General features: G+C 40.2%; 1 protein-coding gene across 3 annotated transcripts in view; it reads left to right on the top strand.

The window, feature by feature from the left end:
• Nucleotides 1–18,489, top strand: part of fndc3a (fibronectin type III domain containing 3A) — a 74,283-nt gene extending 55,794 nt beyond the window's left edge. For 2 of the 3 annotated variants that reach the window (XM_038294359.1, XM_038294360.1), the window contains 16 exons: nt 66–119; nt 215–339; nt 964–1,138; nt 2,820–2,906; nt 5,583–5,721; nt 7,115–7,183; nt 7,275–7,393; nt 8,122–8,227; nt 8,438–8,613; nt 8,721–8,834; nt 9,814–9,963; nt 10,481–10,815; nt 11,249–11,461; nt 12,478–12,644; nt 15,914–16,038; nt 16,908–17,231. In XM_038294359.1, the coding sequence (XP_038150287.1) occupies nt 66–119; nt 215–339; nt 964–1,138; nt 2,820–2,906; nt 5,583–5,721; nt 7,115–7,183; nt 7,275–7,393; nt 8,122–8,227; nt 8,438–8,613; nt 8,721–8,834; nt 9,814–9,963; nt 10,481–10,815; nt 11,249–11,461; nt 12,478–12,644; nt 15,914–16,038; nt 16,908–17,231 (2,478 nt within the window). Of the gene's footprint in view, nt 1–65; nt 120–214; nt 340–963; nt 1,139–2,819; nt 2,907–5,582; nt 5,722–7,114; nt 7,184–7,274; nt 7,394–8,121; nt 8,228–8,437; nt 8,614–8,720; nt 8,835–9,813; nt 9,964–10,480; nt 10,816–11,248; nt 11,462–12,477; nt 12,645–15,913; nt 16,039–16,907 lie in introns of all 3 variants that reach the window. The other variant, XM_038294358.1, reaches the window with a different exon arrangement.
• The last annotated feature ends 266 nt before the right edge of the window (nt 18,490–18,755 follow it).

Here is an 18,755-nt window from a genome sequence, read left to right as displayed (position 1 = left end):
TTCAAAAAAAATTGTCGAGTTTTCTGCCTGATAAACGGTGTAATTCATTTCTGATTTCTCTATAGGCTCCATGTGACAACGGTTCCAAAATTAAAAATTATATTCTTCAGTGGGATGAGGTAAAACCTTGCTTCTTGTTGTCATATATTTTAAACTTGTATGCATGAAACTTTGATTTAAAGTTTATGTGAACTAAATGTTTTGTTTTCTAAAGGGGAAGGGAACAGGCTCCTTTGAACAGTGCTACTATGGACCTCAGAAGCAGTATCGAGTAACCAAGCTTACTCCAGCTTCACGATACTCTTTCCGCCTTGCTGCAAAAAATGACATGGGTGTGAGGTGAGCACATTGAAGGGCCTTTCAAAAGTCATCATTTTTTTCACATTTTGCATATTACATACTTGCACAAAATAGCACAGCACTGTGAAGGAGACAGAAAATGCTATGTGGCTTCCTCTTACAGATTTTATTTCTAGAATTGCTTTGTATTTAGCGCCATACATCTTCTAAGCATCCCACAGCATGATACCGCCACTGCAAAGCACACTGACCTCTGAGTCACTCAGAGAAAAGCTGCTCTTATGCTGAGTTGGAACTAACCACATGTGGACTCTATTTACTGAAAGCAGTTACTGGATTGTTAGCAGAGGAAATGGGCCTGACTAGAAATCAAAGCCACACTCCATAATTATGCACCTCTCTGTGTTGGTCCGTCACAAGTGATTGTGAGCTTTGACGGTGACTGTTGTGGTATCATGACTGGATGCGAGGACATCAAAGGAAGGATTATTCATTGTCGTGTTCATGCTGGAATATTTCCCACATGGTAGCCTCACTGTTGTCCATCTTTATGTAACCGTTTCCTCCTGTATAACTGTGGCCATCCGTGTGTCAATGTGCGTGTCTCACTCTGTCTCTTTGTCCGCTCCTCTCCTGTCGTATGTCTCTTTCTGTCCTCCCCAGCGAGTTCAGTGAAGTGGTGGACCTGTTCACCTCATGCAGTGTGCCATTGCCACCCTTCCCTCCAGAGCTGGAGATGGCGGGAGTGACCTTTCTTAGTATGAAGTGGCAGCGGCCCAGCAGCTCGCCTAAGGAGGATGACATCTACTATGTTCTTGAGATGGAGGAAGAAGGCTCGGTATATCTCTTGGTTTAATATCTCTTTTTTTTTCTTTATCTACTCTCTGTTAGGGGGTTACCTTCTTCAAAAATTCAGGGAATCTTGTATAAGGCGTCTATTGCTTCATTTCTTTTTAATTCAGCAAAAGCCAGATTTGAAAAGAATATGAATGTAATAGCAAAAATAATATGTTCACACCCTATTTTTTGTTCTAATGAAAAAAAGATTAAAATAAGTCGTTTCTAAATGTCTCCAGCCTTTAATTTGACCTTGAACCCGTTGAATTTAGTCGAAAGGCAAAAGGAAGTTTTTAGGAGTTTAATTAAGAATTAGAAACTAAATAGTGTGGTTATAAAATTTATGTGGGCAAACCCTTAGACGTTATTAAAGAACGCTTTGTCTTTGAGCAGGAGTCTATCAGAAGGCACACTTTGTCTTGGATGTATTACTTTTTACCTCTTAGCTCTAAATCTATCAGATTGTGATGATGACTCTGGTTCAAAGCTCACCTGGAAAAACAAAACAAGAGTTTCTGTAGAATCTAGTTCTGAGCTCCAGCTAGGCTTTTCTTCACCACCTTCTGAAGAGGCCAAATAGTTTTATATCCTGAAGTCACTCTTATTTCCCTTTATTTTTAGCCTTCCGTAAGAAGGTTGAAGGTTTTCTGTCAAAATGCAATGTATTCTTTTCATATTTCCCTCACTAAGTTTCCAGACCTTATTTACCCAATGTATTTGAGAGAGTTGAAATTTTTTTTGTGTGCAAAATTTGGAGGCATTCAATGTTTGGCTTATCTAAGAAAATACTTCTGTCTTAACACCATAACCTCTAGTTTTATTTTCTTTTTTGACAATTTTAGTTTTCCTTGCTTGTTTTCCTTATTTCCTTAATTTGATAACAGCCTTTACTCTCTATCCTCTATCTAGTGCTTGGGGATTATTTTGTTTTCTTATCCGGACTGATAACTCTAGACAGTCGGATGCCTCTAATGTTTTAAAAATGTCTGCAGACTATGGCTGCTGCTGTGAGATGCATATAAGATAAACATTATGAAGAGCTTAACTTAACCAGGAATCATAATCACGAATGCTTATTGTCATTATGAATCTCATGATGGAATGTGTAGAGACCTCCAGCTCAGAATGCAAACATAATACGCAGACATCAATTAAAACTGGCATCCTTATAGAATCCCTTAGAGAAAAGAAAACACCTTAAGAAGAAAAAATATATATATAAGAACAATAAAAGAACCACTTTTGGGAGAAAAATGAGAGCACTTTGTGTGCTGGATCCTGCTCTATTACTTGGTGATGTGGTGATTCATTCTGAGCGCTGCCATCCTCGACATATTAAAAAACATGCCATTGCATTATTTATGTTTTTCCCTAAAATATGTCTGTGTTTTGCAACTCAGTTTTACAGGTTGTAGCTTTATATTCTCCAATTATTTATCATGGTCTAAATCATAAAAATCTGGCATTTTACAACCTGCACATATTTGTTTACACACGTCTTTGTAGTTGATGTCACCTTAACCTGCCACCTGCAGGTTTAACTGTCAGAAACGCTACAAATCCCTTTACCTCTGTCGCCGTCCCCCCCCACAGACCTCTTATTTTTCTGCGCTTCACTGATTGTTGAGTAAGTCATTGCTCAGCTGGTGGTTTTGTTTCTCCCCCTTTCATCTCTGTCCCAGGGATATGGCTTCCAGCCAAGCTATGACGGTGACGAACTCTCCCACACCGTTAGGAATCTCCGCAGGAGCACCAAGTACAAGTTTCGGGTAAGCAAGCTCTGCGAGGTGTTAAGTCAGAATGGGTTATCTGCAGGTTTAATTTAGGAAGCAGAATGTGTATGTGTGAAAGGGGCAAGCTTTCAGGAGGGAGAGAGGGGCGGGGGGTTGGTGCTGAGCCCCACGTTTGCCATATGACTCATCCGTTTACAGGATTCTGCCAGCAGAGCAGCGGGCAGCTGAAAGCATCAACAGACTGGATCCAGTGTTGATCACATGCAGGGCCCCAGTGAGAAGCTAGTTGAGCAAAGCGTTTGACCAATATGTGGCCCTTTGGCTGGCAGTAATCTCACCAGTTTTAGAGGCAGTTTTTTCCTCCAATCTGCCTTAAAACCGCCATCCTTTTTATTTTGTTATTACTTCCTCTTCTTGTGTTTGCCATCCTTCCCTAATAATGGTTATTTTCCTGCCGCAGGAGACAACAGCAGTTGCACTTTTTTAATCATTTGCCTCTAGGACATGAAAAACATGAAGGTGTGGACTATAAAAATAAAAAGTAATGTTCATTCTGTTAGCCAGAGGAAGAGGAGCAACATGTTTGAGAAGAATAATGCTGATAGAAAAGTGTCTTATCAGCAAAACGGCGCAACACACCAACACGTGTCTGAATGATAGAAAACCCACTCTTTCTCTTTTCAATTATCCAAATACACAGTAAGGAGAAGCTGGCGGCTGTGCTGTTTGTCTTCATTCGGTATATTTGGTATTCAGCAGGCTCAACACAGCAAGACAAGAGATTTCTGTGTTATTGCTGAGGTTCTTCACTCAAATGCTACTGAAGCTGTTTTTGCTCCTAGAATTATTGTAACATTAGTGGTGTCTAAACAGTTCATTTTGAGGAGTGTCTGTAGATTTAGATGTTTGTGCCCAAAGTTATTTTGCTGTAACTGTGCTCAGTATAAATGTTGCTTGCCGTGTCTATTGACTAGCAGGTGGATCAATAAAGAAATTAAATAATTAATTTTTATGTATATCTAAAAGTGATTCCTTTATTTATACAGGCTCGTTACAAATAGTGATATTTCTGTCATTAATTCCTGTTCAGTGTTGATTAATACTTACGGTGATGAAAACCTCTCCGAAATATCTATATTTTAGTTGCAATTAGGCCTCGATGACATGACTTCAAAATGTGATCTTCAATTTTTTGCTTAGAGAATATGATTAATTATTTTTAATGTATTTATTTTATTCATTTTCTGTTCTTTTTTCATAAATTTCATAATTAAAAGAAATGAAAAACATTACTCTGAAAAACTGGCTTTTATAGTCATCCACTCTGGGAGGTGACCTTAGTTTAAAGAGCAACACAATTCAAGCTGTGAAACGTGCTTGTCGAACATTCATGTTTCACAACAAACGAAGAAAATAAAACGCACTCAGTGTTTGCTGCTAGTGCTTTTACACAGGGAGCTAGTTTCTGTTTCAGTCATGAGTAGACAGGTGCATTGGTGAAAAAAAAATCTATTTTTTTTATTTGGAGCTACAAACTAAACAAATGAAATGCACTTTTCACGGGGCGACCATCTCTCTCTCCTCACATTTCTTAGTCTATTAGTTCTTGCCTCTTCCAGTCTGTTCTCACCTTTTAATTAACTGTGACCAACACACACCTAAGTCTAAACATCATATGTTCACTAATAAACTATAATAAATTGGTAAAGTAGTTCATAACCTGCTCTGAAAATATGAACCTTAGCTCCCCAGTCATTTAGTTTTTTTTAAACCCTTATTGGCACAGTGGGCAGAGCTTTACGAGTTTTTCTTGTTTTAAATCATCCTGTCAGGATATCTCACCTACTCCCTCACTCATTCCACAGTGTCCCCCATGCTCTAGTCTTGACTTATATTGCTCTGTTTGTTTATAAAAGCTTCCTTTATCTTGCACTTCCTATCTTACGCTTAACAAAAGAATATCCCATGCCCATATTTAAGCAGTAAATGTTGGACATTTCCGAGCATAAACTAAACCTCTATCTCAGTAAGATCACCTCAGTCTAAACAAAATTAATCGATCCACACATCCCAATATATGACAGCACAGCTCCCTGTTGGTGAAGGGCTCAGGCTCTACTCTGTTTTTTATCTTTTTTAATTCACACTCGGCTCTTTTGCTCTGAATGTAGTGCCACCGGCTTTTGAGCATCATGCTCTCGACACGCGTCATTCATCAGACCCTACAATTCATCGTCCAGCCCTAAGCTGCAGGTTCTATTTTCAAGAGAACAGTGGCTCTTGCCTATTCTGCTAAAATTACTGATACCTTCTTTAAAGACCAGTAAAACTCTGCTTTACAGTAAAGTAAACCCCACTCAGAATCTTTGTGTTCTTGTCGCAAGAAAACTGGGACAACTAACCCAGAAATGCAGACAAGTTGGAGGCTAACATTAAAGCATTCTGGGCTTCCTTGAGCTCCACACCAAACCAAAGTATTCTGTCTATATACTATACAAGACTTGGATATGCTTTCAGTAGACTGATATTTCTTTATATAAAAGTGTCTTTGATTTTGTGTATAATTTTCAATTTTCTTAGAAACTAAACCTTTCATTCACTGTAAAATTTCTACTTGCACCATTAGACTATTTACACCTGCTTAGGCAACCTGTTGTTGTGATTATGGTATAAACTGACTGCTCAGTGTCTCTGTTTGTGAACGTTAACAAGGTGGCAGCATACAACTCGGAAGGGAAGAGTAACCCCAGTCAGGTTGTGGAATTTATCACAAAGCCAGACAGACCCAGCTGTCCCTGCAGGCCTGTCATCAGAGGAAGAGTCCAGCCCGACAGCTTCAAAATGGCCTGGGGTGAGATTTCCTCTTTACATTTTTCTTCCCAACTCCTCTCATGCTTTCTTATAGTTGACGACCTGGCAGGTCCAGCTTACATATTCGCTTTTCTTCTGAAGCTCTGCCCAACAATAGATGAGACTGATGACATCCGAGGTAGTCTGTTCAGTGGATGACATTCAGTTTTTTTTTTTTATCTTCTATTCAGGCAACAGCATGAATCCTTCATGCACGTCACAAGAAAAAACTCATCTCTCAGTGCTATGCTGAATCTTTCTATCTTTTTTAAAAATGAAAAATACATCTGTGGCTGTGAAAACGTTGAAAATGTCTTACTTTTAAAAAGAGACATTCAATTTTTATTGTATTTCAAAGCAAACTATAAAGTGGTAAGTAAATTACTATACTTATATTGTTGTTAGATATCATTTGCAAAGATATTTTTTAAAGAGTTAAAGAAACTTTGGTTCTGAAAATGGGACCTCTTGAAATTGGCATTGCATACAAAGAAATGAAAGTCTTTTTCACCATAGAAAATACAGTTTCAAAATCTTTCAAACTAAACATCATGTAGAAGGAGCACAGCAGACAGGTACATTATAAAGTAGAATTAAAACCACATCTTTGGTAACTATGCTGAGAAAAGCAGCCAAGATGCTTGTGTTAACTCTGGAGGAGCAGCAGAAATCCACAGCTCAGGGGGGAAGATTGTCATCAGGACAACTTTCTAGTCCTGCACTCTAAAAAATCTTGCATATGTGAATTATCAAAAGCAAAAAGTCCACTTTTCAGTTGTCAGATAAGACCGAAACAGTTTTATGAAGGACATGTGACAAAACGCTGTGTGTGACAGAGCATCAACATTTCACATGACCCACTTTACACCATTCCCTCTATTGAACTATTGACAGTACAGGACAAAATCATGTTGAAGGCTGAAGAAAAACTGGTGTAAACTTTAACTTACCTGCAGGTCAATGACACTAAACAGCTCCAATAAACTGGTTTGGGAAAAGGCACCTTAGTGTGTCAAAGTGGATCAGTATGCAGAGAACTGTTCAAGACTGTGTGGAGAACCTTGTAATGCATGAAAATGCACACAAATGTCCCTCTTCAGACATGAAAAACTGGTAGACATGCATCTGTATGGAAAGCGGGTCAGAGACTAAGGACACTCGACACAAATGACACATTCAAAATTTCTTATGAAAATAAAAAATGCTATGAAACTGTTTTCCTTCCTTTTTTTTTGTAACTGTGCACTTCATATGGCACATCAAATCCTAGTAGCAGTTGGTGAGAAATGTGAAATAGTGAGGTGACAGGTTATTTGAGTGAAAACTCTGAAGTGCATAACGGGAAATAAGTTGATCTTTAATAAAGCTGACTTTTTTTTTGTCTTTTTATTCAGAGCCCCCCAAAGATAATGGTGGAGCAGAGGTAACGAAGTATGTTGTGGAGCTATCTGAGGGCTTAAACGGTTAGTCACATTTCTCTGTGCAAAACAGCATTTTACTGCAGTTAAAGTTTATCACACTGTTTGGAGCTGACTGAATGCTTTTTTATTTTAGGTTTATTATGGGGGCAGGTTTACGCCGGGCCAGCTCTGGAACACGTGTGTGGCGGTTTGAAGCCCGGCTGCTGCTACCAGGCCCGGCTTTACTGCATAAGTGAAGGGGGGCAGAGCCCGGTGAGTCACTATTGTTGTTTGTGTTTGACCACGACACATTTGAAGAGGTTTGATCACTTCAAATTTAATTGGACAGGAAAGAGAAGATATATATATTTTCTTTTTATGTATATTTTGCTTTTGTTTTATATTATCATTGAAATATTAATTGGCTTGCTAATAGTGCTGTCATCCCGTTTTGTTTTAATATTCTAGCAAAAAGTTCCAGACGTGTTGTGTATGCTGTGAGTCAAACTCCTTGTGTTTATGCTAATCATTTAACCATCCCAGGATGTGACTAAGGAGTATTTTCATAATTAGCTCGGTTCATCTTCTCTTCATTAATTTTCTGTATCAGCTATTTGGCCATCTATGCATTTACTTTGGATCGGAGGCTGGTAGATTTGTGAGTCACCGTGACGAGCTTCCTTTTTTTTTTTTTCTTGGTGCAACTCAATGTGACACAGCACCTACACGTTTCGCTTTGTCACTAAAAAGTTGTCTATTTTTTCTTGGTGTGATAATCTGAACTTTATCTATTTAAAACAGCAGACTTCTGTTCATGGTTGTGTATGTCTGAATAATATACCCAGATTTGTCTCCTCTACTCTGCTGTACCCTGATAAGCTACTGAAAATGCCAGTTGTTTTCTGATGTCTTTTGTCAGGAAGAGTTAGAGGACGGTGTGAGATTGTCAGCTTTGTTATTTTCCCTTAGTTCCTAATTGGTGTGTTTTATTCCCTGGCAAGCTGTCGGAAACCCTGCAGGTCCAGACTCCCGCAGTGTCCCCAGGGCCCTGCCTACCCCCTCGGCTGGTGGGCAAACCCAAAGCAAGGGAGGTGCAACTGCGCTGGGGTGAGTCATTGCTTTCAAACTTAGCTTTGTGTGGGATACGTTTCAAGCGTCGGTTGAAGCAACCATTTGTCTGCTGAGCTGCCTCAAAGCACAGAACTTTAATTAAGCACTGTCTTTTACTTTGTCGTTCCTGTATGTTAACATTTTACTTTAATAACCTCATCCTGACCCACAGCAATTAATCAAGAGATGTTTGTGAAAACTGCTCAGGTCCCCCTCAGATAGACGGAGGCAGCCCAGTGTCCTGCTACAGTGTGGAAATCAGCGGACCCCACTCTGAGGAAAGCAGGGAGGTTTATCAAGGCGCGGAGCTGGACTGTTCTGTGGGAGGGTTATTACCTGGCAAGACCTACAGCTTCCGACTGAAAGCAGCAAACAAGGCTGGGGTGAGACAGATAGACCAATAATTCAGGGATTAACTACTCTACACCAAATAGCAGCTTATAAATCTTATCGGGTTTAATTTGTTCTTGTTGCTCTTTCGCAAAAACAGTTTGGACCGCTCTCTGAACGCTGCGAGGTCACCACTGGTCCTGGAGCCCCAGAGCCCTGCAAGGCGCCTTCCACCACATGCAAATCCCCCAGTTGTGTTGTTGTGTGCTGGGAAGTAAGTGCAGTGCTTTATGAAAGTATTGCTACCCCTTCAACTATTACATTTTGACAGAACAGCCACAGTATTTAAAACAGAAAAATAATGTGGAGAAAATAACATAAATGTGTCTTTGTTAGTTTTTCTACAATTTATCATTAAAAGGGTTGTGTACTTCGCACTTTGAAATTGTGTCTATTTTTAGTCTCAGTATAAATGTCATGTTTTTTTTTTTATGTTTGAAAGGGTTAAAGGTGCGCAGGGATGGACCTAGAACAGCTATGGACTTACCAAGATATTACTCTGCTCCTAAAACTGCCAAAGAAAGAGAACATTAATTGGAGAAGAGGGCAGTGGTTCCTTAAAACCATCAGAAATCCTTTTAACAGCTTTCCACAAAACATTTACATGGCAAACAGTTGGGAAAAAATGTCCCCTGGTCTGATGAGAATTTACTTTATTTTTTAGTTGTTAGGGCAAGAAAACTAATGCTGCATTTAACTCCATATACTTATTTACTGTGAAATATGGTGCTTATAGCGTCTTGCTTGGGGAAGGCTTTTCTTCAGCAGTAATGACCTAGTCAAACATTTATGGTAAGATAGAGGGAGCCAAATACAAGCCGAGCATCTTCCAGACACCAGTTTGAGTATTAAAACAACATATTCATACGTTAAAACGGTCAATTTAAAGAAGCACACACAAAGATAACCTGAAATTGTTGTCTACAGATGTTCTCGATCCATACTGAATAACTGAGAATGGGCATAAGTTTCCATTTCCAGATATGCAAAGCTGGTAGACATTCCTTAATAAACATTTCAGCTGTAGTGCCAGTGGTTTACAAAGCGCATCTTTTTATCAGTCTATTTTAAAAGGCACTCAAGTTGCTAAGCTAAATCTTGGAGACATTCATCATCCTGAGAACATAATAGACAAATGACTTACAGCTGTTCTGCGTAATCAGGGCTCATTGTCACTATTGTTTGACTTCCAGACCCCTCCTTGCAACGGAGCCCCAGTGACAGAGTATCGTCTGGAGTGGGGAGCAGCAGAAGGCAGCATGCAGGTGTGTTACAGCGGACCAGGACTCAGCCATGAAATGAAGGGGCTGCTGCCTGCTACCAACTATTTCTGCCGTGTGCAGGTGAGCTTCAATAAAACCTCTTAAGGTTGTTTTTTTTTGTGATAGCATGTATATTTCCCCCTTTTTGGTCCTATAATCAATAGACTTGATTAGAATTCCCTTTATAGTTAAGCGTTAAATATCTGCTGTTAACATGGAAAGCTTTTGATGCATCATTTCATGTAGGCTGATATGCATATAGTAATTAGTCTTTTTAATCAAAAAATGTATTGTTTTATAGTATTAATATTTTAGAGGCCATAGGACCCAGCTAACTAAATGAATTTCATGATCACAAAAATAATTTTTCAGGATTCTTCAGAATTATTTAAGGTTTCCAATTTCAAATAGTAATTAAGTAATACCTTCTCATCTGAAAAGTTCTCTAAAATGTGTGTTTTTTTTGTGGCTTTTCTTGGCTTTGCTATTGTTGTAAAAAACAAACAAAAAAAAACTGGCTTTTATGTTTACATTGAGCGCCACCTTGTGGTCGAACATAGGCTCTGACAGAGATACGATCTTCCCCCTTGCTGTGCAGGCTGTAAACGTGGCCGGAGTGGGTCCCTTCAGTGAGGCTGTGCTTTGCCAGACGCCCTGCTCAGTACCAGCAGCTGTTAGTAACATCTATGTGCTAAAGGAGTCTGAGCTGCAGAAGTTTGAGACCTCAGCAGAAGAGGAAGAGGAGGAAGCCGATTGTCGCCCACAGCGGGCCTTTTCCCCTTCAACCTGCCTGGGGATTTCCTGGGACCCTCCATGTGATCACGGCTCTCCAATCACTTCCTACCTGATCGACGTCGGAGAGAAACAACCTATTGTTGTCGGACCAGTAACCAAATACATCATCCAACATCTGCAGCCTGACACCAGCTACAGGTTGGTGCTGCTTCGTAAATGTTTCAGATTTCAAAGGGACTGAGTTCTTTAAGGCTGTTGATCATATACATCGCTCAATCAGAAGCACACAAAAAAAAATTCAAATTTAATAGCAGCGAATTGTACGGAGAAAACTAAGTGACAAGTGGAAGCAATATATACCATATAAATGGTTATGTTATTGTCAGTCCTCATTGAACAAGGACATAAAGCATTTTATATCATGTCAAATGAATGCTGACTGATGTAAAATGTCCATCACACAATATCACGTGCTTTATCCAACCTTTCAAAGGGCAGTACAGGATCTCAAGTTCTATAAATATTAAACTTTCAATAAGCCGATAAATCATATACAAGCTGTATGCCTATGAGCTATAGAAAGCTAGCCCTTTGCTGCCCTTGATGTTATCGGGTCTCCGTTTCCTTTCAGGATCCGAATCCAAGCTCAGAACAGCCTCGGCACTGGGCCCTTTAGTCACACCTTTAAGCTGAAGACGAAGCCTCTGCCGCCGCCGCCTCCCCGGCTGGAGTGCACCGCCTTCAGCCACCAAACCCTCAGGCTTAAGTGGGGTGAAGGCCCAGCTAAAGCCACCACCTCAGACGCCCCCCAGTATCATCTGCAAATGGGGGACAAGAATGGCAGGTCAGTGGATCAGTGGCAACTGTAAATGAGATTGTAAAGTATTGAAAGCAGCAGTATCTTGCAGAAATGTTCATGGATTTGTCACATTTTGTTAGATCAGGACTATGAACCGCCATATTTTATCAATGCTTTTTATTAATGTTATTCTCTTTTTAAAACAGCACAAGAGAAAAAAAACTTCATAGATTTAACAAAAAAACAAAACCCTTCTGACTTTGATGGGCTTTGCCAGTCACAGGCCTTTTCTATGACCCCAGGGGTAGATTTTCTGTGACCCCTAAATAAAAGCCTGTATAACCAAAGTTGCTTCAAGATAAACACGTCATCCCTTACAGTGAAACATGGCGGTAGCAGCATCATGCTGTGGGATGCATTCTTTTAGCAGAGACACGATAGCTTGTCAGAGCTGTCAGTAATAAATTGCAAAAAACACCAAAAACATGTTTATAGCAAATACATCATGCATCAAATAGGATGACCACTTTAACAATCTGGGATTTAGAAACTGTTTTTCGAAGATGCTCCCTATCCAATATGACTGAGCTTTACCTAATTTTATAATGAATTCATTTATTTTTTTCTCCCCTACGGCACTAGTGGCTCATTTTTCTGACAGTATGCCGACGGGTATGGGGGGGATGCAACCACAGGCCGGATTCGAACTCGGGTCGGCCGCGTTGAGGACTAAGGCCTCCGTACATGGGTCACGCCCATTTTTTGAATTTTTATTTAGGGCACTTGAGGTAAAAGGGGTTGAATGTAAATTCAGGCCAAGAATGAAAATAGTCATTTTAATCTTAAGTAAGTTCTTTTATTACATTAAAACACAATGTGTTTTTTTATGTTGCATGATTGAGAATGAAACGATGCTGCAGTCTGTGGGTTAAATATGGAAACATGGAAAAAGAAAGGAGGTTTGGGTCTTTGGGGAATGTAGTAATGAATAACCCCCCCCCCCAATCATTTTCTGTTTCCTCGTTAAATCCTTACCTTCCTGCATGTTTCTGTCATTTCAGATTTCTCTCTTTGTATAAAGGACCATGCCACACACACAAAGTCCAGAGGCTTAATGAGTCTACCTCTTACACGTTCCGCATCCAGGCCTTTAATGAGGCGGGCGAAGGGCCCTTCTCCACTGTTTACACATTCACCACCCCACGCTCTCCCCCACCTCCGGTTAAAGGTATGGCTCCCCTTTTTTCTTTTTCTTTTCTAGCCATTCAGATCCTCATCCTGATGACAGGTGGTGCGCTCAGCTTTTAACCTCATTTGACCAAAGCGCGGCTCTAACTCGAAGAAGGCCCCGAGATGTTGGCTGTCACCTGGAAAGCGGTTGTTGGGCTTTGTGGTCTGTTCGCTGTCAGGCCCTGTAAAGCCTCTTTTGATCCTACACAGTGGAGTCAATAATGAGGGTGTACGCTTTACAGTCAGTGCAGCAGCCCTTTTGTATCTTGCAGTCATGATACAGATAGGCTGTTACTCAACACTATTTGTGAAGTCAGCTTTTAGAGTGAAGAAGGCTTATTATTGGATTTATACTAACGTCATTCACTTAGGGCCAGTTTGCTATGAAATCTGGTTTCTCCAAAAGGTACTTAAGGCTGGTTTATACTCAGAAACCAGGTCGTCTGCGTGTGTCGCAGTGAACACAAATGTGCCCCCATCTCTTCCGCAGACACTCTGGGGCAATTCTCCAAAATTGTAGGTGACCGCAGATGGTGCCGCAGACGGGAGGCCTCTGATTGGTCACATCTAAATCCGCTCTACACTATCTGTATTTCCTGTTTGGTACCTTACCGGTTTGTTTTGTTTGTATGACCGCGCTAGAAGAGCGAAGTGCGTTAGAACGCTGGGACCAAACTTGCCCTCACTTCCTCACCGCCTCGGCCATATCTAGACCCACAGCTAGTTTGTGATTGTCCCTCTTGCGTTGTGGCGTGGATTAACAAAGCGCAGACCACGCTTCAAAATTGGGCATAAATCAAAAATATCTGCGACAAACTCTCTGCGACACACTGCTGCGGGGAGTATAACCAGCCCTTTGGGCTAACCAGTTCGGTTGCTTCAGATGTCACCAACCCTTTAATGGATCATTTTAACCATCAGGACCCTTAGTCAGATAACGCATGCATTGTTACTTATGATGGGGATTTTATTCCGACAAGGTGAAGACCAACCTGACAAACATAATCAAACCCCCCTTTGCTCCAATTAGATCTTTGTGGGCACTTTACAGAAAATGATCTTGTAAAGTGTTCTCTTTGGCTCTCGTAAAGAGCTGTTTTTTCTGCATATAGTTTGTTATGCAAATAGTTTGTTGTGTTGAATTGCTTAACAAAAAATGCAAACTAACATGTTTGATAGACTCCAGCCATGGAAGTTATGGATGTTAGGGGCTGTTACCGAGCCCATAACATCATCAGTGAACCCTCACACCCCCAGCATGGAATCTTCTCCCTGCTGCCCTCTGGGAAGAGGCTTCGCAGCATCCGCTGCAGGGCCAAAATATTCTGCAAATGCTTTTTCCTCACTATATTAGACTGCTGAACTGTTCGGGGGAAAAAAAAAAAAGTTGTCGAAGTCTATGATGGTTAGACGGATGAACCGTTTATGGTAATAATATCTGAGACTGCAAAGACGGCTTTCTTAAAACCAAAACATTACCAAACAACAGGGGAAGATTTCCTCTTTGGTTACAGGGTTTCATTGTCCAACTTTAAGGACTGTACTTACTATGTTACAATGGGAAACAGTCTCAGACCAAAAGGCATTGAACTATTGGGTTCCCTAGGGGTGGATTCTGGGCCCCCTCTTTTTTAATCTGTACATGCCCCCATTAGGGTCAATTAATTTCCACTATCAACGTATCTTATCACAATTATGCAGACGACACTCAGATCTATGTTTCACTGACAGCAGGTGAACATGGACCTGTAGATACTCTGTGCCATTCCGTCAAACAGATCAGTTTGTCGATACAAGACAACTTCCTTCAGTTAAATATGGGGAAAACTGAGATAATTGTCTTTGAACCACAAAAACCAAGAGAAGTTGTCATTGGTCATCTTAAGGCTCTTTCTTTAGAACTGAAATATAAAGTTAGAAATCTCGTCATAAGCATGGACTCAGATCTAAATTTCAACAGTCACATTAAGTCCATTACATCAGTGGCCTGTTACCATCTAAAAACATTACTGAAATAAAAATCATATTGTCTAAACCGGATTTGGAGAGAATAATCCATGCATTTGTCTCCAGCAGGTTAGACTATTGTAACGGCCTGTCCACTGGAATTTCCAAACGAGCTGTTAGAGAACTGCATGCAGTTTATCCAAAATGCTGTAGCTTGAGTCCTCACCAGAACTAGGAATACGACCATATTAGTCTACTGCTCCGGTCTCTGCACTGGCCAACCGTGTCTCAGAGAACATACTTTAAAACAGCTTTATTTGTGTTCGAATCTTCTCATGGTTTTTTAGCTCCTAGGTACATTTCTGACCTGTCAGAGCCGTATGAACCACCTTGAGCCTTTAAATCCTCAGGGAGGGGTATGATGTTGGTCCCTAGAGTCACCACTAAACATGGTGAGGCTGCGTTTCAGTTTCATGCTGCCAAGGTCTGGAACAGCCTCAGTGAAGATGTAAAACAAGCCTCAACCCTGACTTTGCTCAAGTAAAGATTTAAAACATGCATCTTTAGTGTTGCCTATGGGGTTTAATTGTATTTTAACCAGTTTTAACATATGTATTTTTATATATAATGATTTGCCTTTGCCTTGTGTGACTTAAGTGCTCACATGTGTAGATCATTGCACTTGCTGCAACTCACATTTGTCTTCTATGTGGCGGCAATCCTATTTTAACCATATAACTACCACCGAAAAGGATGAGTGTGAGGCTTTGGTAGATTTAGCTGTTTTAGTTCATATTTAGTTCTGTTTTAAGGCCAAGTTTCTTTTAGCACTTTTTTTTTCTTTTAAGCTTTTGTCCCAATTTCCTCAACACTATAATACACGGTAGATTCCATTACAGGTTTTATATTGGTGAACATTACACATCCAGCTCATAGATGGAGGGGTACGTTTTCTCATGAGAAGCTGCATTTAGTGTCCAAATATATATATATTTTTTATTAATATGTATAAAAAGCATCCTTGTTCATTCCTCACCAAAAATAGCATTTTTGATCTTGAATAAAGCTCTATTTGTACTGTATATGTAGTTTTGTTCAAGTTTGTTAGAGAAACACAAAGGCTTGTTGTTTTTTTTATTTAATTTCATTGTATGTGACAGATTCAGAAATAGTTTTTTCTTTTGTATAAGGTTAAAAGTTTCATCTATAAGACTTTTTTTCTATTTTACTGTCATAAAATCAGATTTTTTTATTCAGATCTTATTTGAGCAGAGCCTGTTAGACTGACTCATGTCCATCTTACCATCGTTCCCCTTTCAGCCCCTAAAGTGGAGCGTCTCGATGAAAACTCCTGTGACGTCTCTTGGGAGGCCCTACCACTCATGAAAGGGGACCCGGTTATCTACAGCTTGCAGAGCATGATGGGTAATTCAGAGTTCAAACAGGTAGGTATGCAGCAGTGAAAGTTAACTTCCTTTATTACCATCATCTGACACCTAATTCCTCACAGAGATCAGGATGCAGATGGGTTCAGGGCTGTGTTGTTGTCTCTGCGCTTCTGCAGCACTCTGTATTGTCACTGCTTGATTTAAATTGCCCATTATGCAAAGGTCATTGATCCATGAGGCTTCCCAGGTGTCTCGGTACTGCCAGCACATTTATCCCTCATGATGGCCTGCAGCCATGTTAATAAGGAGTGATGGCTCCTACAGGACTATGCTAATGTGGCGTCACATGTGCTGATTGAATCAGTAAACTGATATGAATTTTGAATTATGTCTCTCATGGGTTTAAACATCTGTTTTGTTTTGTTTTTAAAGGAGACATTATTCTTTTTGCAGGATTGAAGCTTGTAGGATGTTGCATAAACAACATATAAATCATGTTAATTCCTCGTTAGGTTTCAAACATCCTACATCATTCTTTCTAGGTAGAGAATTCTTGTTTTTGACGCCTTAAATCAAATCAAATTAATTTTTGTTGTTTTGTTATTGTTTTTCTTTCCAGTTTTATCAGTAGAGAGAAATGAAAGAAAACGTGCATTTTTGGGGGGGATTTCTGTTATAGAGCAGCGCACAGTAGCATATATCGTTGGAGTTTAGCTGATTTAATTTTCAAAATTCTTTCCTAAAAAATTAGAAAAAAGTGTGAAATGTATTCTGCTCTACTCTATGATGGTTCAGTTTATTAATGATATTTTAATGCTCTTTATTTTTATGATGGGGGATTTATGAAAGAACTTAACAGCATCAGCGTATGGCTTTGTTCATGTTTAGTTTTCGTATGTTCATATCTCCTTTCTTCTATTCCAAAGGCTTTTAAAGGTTCTGCCACATCCTTCCAAGTCCAGAACCTGCAGCCCAGCAGCGACTATCGTTTCCGTGTGTGCGCCATTAGACAGTGCCAGGACGCCACTGAGCTAAGCGGACCTTACAGCCCCACGGTGACCCTCTCCCCGCAGAGAAACGATGCGGTGTCCGGCAGCGGGGCCGCAGGCCCCGGCTCTAGGACCGGCACAGAGTCCATCCGAACCAGACAGAGTCTGACGGACGAGCAGTGCGCCTTCCTCCTCCTCATGGTTTTCGCCGTCATCGCCATCCTCATCGCTTTTGTCATTCAGTACTTTGTCATCAAATGAGGAGTCCGCGCTGCCTCGGCTGCAGGGTTATAGCTTTATCCCCCCACCCCCCCTCCTCCTCCTTCATCTCTGCTGTTTTGTGTTTTCTGTTTTGTACTTTAACTGTTTTCCGGTTCGGACAGCATAATCGCATTAGCTGGAATGGGGTGCAACAGCAGGATGTGAGTGTTATAAATCGAGGATGTAACATGTCATTTGGCACCTGTGATTCCTTCCGGACTCTCCTAACTCTCACCCGGCTCCAAAGTTGTGGTTTCCGTCAGCTCCGATTTACAGTCCATACAAGTCAGCCTCCTGTGCAGAAAGAACTCTGAAAGCATAGCAGTTCACTTTGAGAAATGGGGGTAGGTGATGCATTAAGTAAATGTATAGAAACTGTCCATATTTATTTTTCCTTTTCCGTGTCCACTATGAAACTGTTTTTGATAGGTGTGTTCCAAAAAATAGTTTGTAGGTTCTGTCTTTAGCCGACGTGCTTTTTGACTGTGGGACCTGAAGGGCCAGTGTTTGCACAGTGAGGTGTGTGTGCGTGTGTGTCCAGGTGTGTGTACTCTATGTAGTTTGTGCCACAGCTCAGACGGCTGGGAGGGCTTCACGCCCAGATGAAGGAAACTAACCCGTTCCATGCAGGAGTTACAGACAGAAAAGAAATCTCTCTTTCACATTATAGAGCGTTCATTTAGCACTTTTCAAGCTTTTTCAACTTCAGAATGTTCAAGGATGCAAAAACGACTGGAGAAATGTTCGTATATTTTTGTACAGCAACGACACGAGGATCAGCGGGCTTGTGGAGAAGAAAAGAAGAATCAAATTATAAAGTTAGAAAAGAAAAAAAACCAAACTAACAGTGAATCCTAATTATTTTTACTATCATAGTTATACTGTAGCTTGTTTTTACGATAATGCAGCTGCTTTACTCTGAAATATTGTCGTTCAGCACAAAAAAAAAAATGTATGCTTTCTCGTATCTTTTATTTTATTTCGTTTTCTACTCGGTAATTGATTTTTGCACCTTAGTGGATGAAAACCTTGACTGACTGCATTTGTTTTTGGTCTTGTGATGCATTTTATAGAGCACACTTTGAGATTGTGCAAGCCCTACTTGTGTTTTGGGTGTTTTAAAAGTCGTAGTATTGCATTACGTGTCACTGAAACAGCTCATCTATCAGCAGGAATAAAAGTTTGAGAGAAAAAAAAAAGGAAGAAAATAAATCTGTACACCGGTTGTTTCAGAGGCCTTAATCCGAGAGGGGGGGGGGGGGGGGGGGGGGGGGGGGGGGGGAACAGTATCTGATATTATAATTTTTTTTTCTTAAGATTTGACGTTTCTCTTTTTAGTGTTAGAAAACACTAAAATGTGTTTTATTTCCTTTTTATTTGCAGCATTCATTTGGTTGTTTAGTTAACGTACGTAATCCTGAGAAAAATGAAAAGTAGTTCTTTATATTCAGATTTCTTTTTGTTTCTTTTCTCAGTTCATACATGTGTGAAGTATATTTTTTTATAATATTGAAGTAATATATG

The sequence above is a fragment of the Cyprinodon tularosa genome, unplaced genomic scaffold, assembly GCF_016077235.1.
Source record: "Cyprinodon tularosa strain WSP-4 unplaced genomic scaffold, ASM1607723v1 ctg34, whole genome shotgun sequence".
NCBI classification, from domain to species: Eukaryota; Metazoa; Chordata; class Actinopteri; order Cyprinodontiformes; family Cyprinodontidae; genus Cyprinodon; species Cyprinodon tularosa.
Note: the sequence above shows the minus strand (reverse complement) of the source record. Positions and strands in the feature narration are given on the sequence as shown.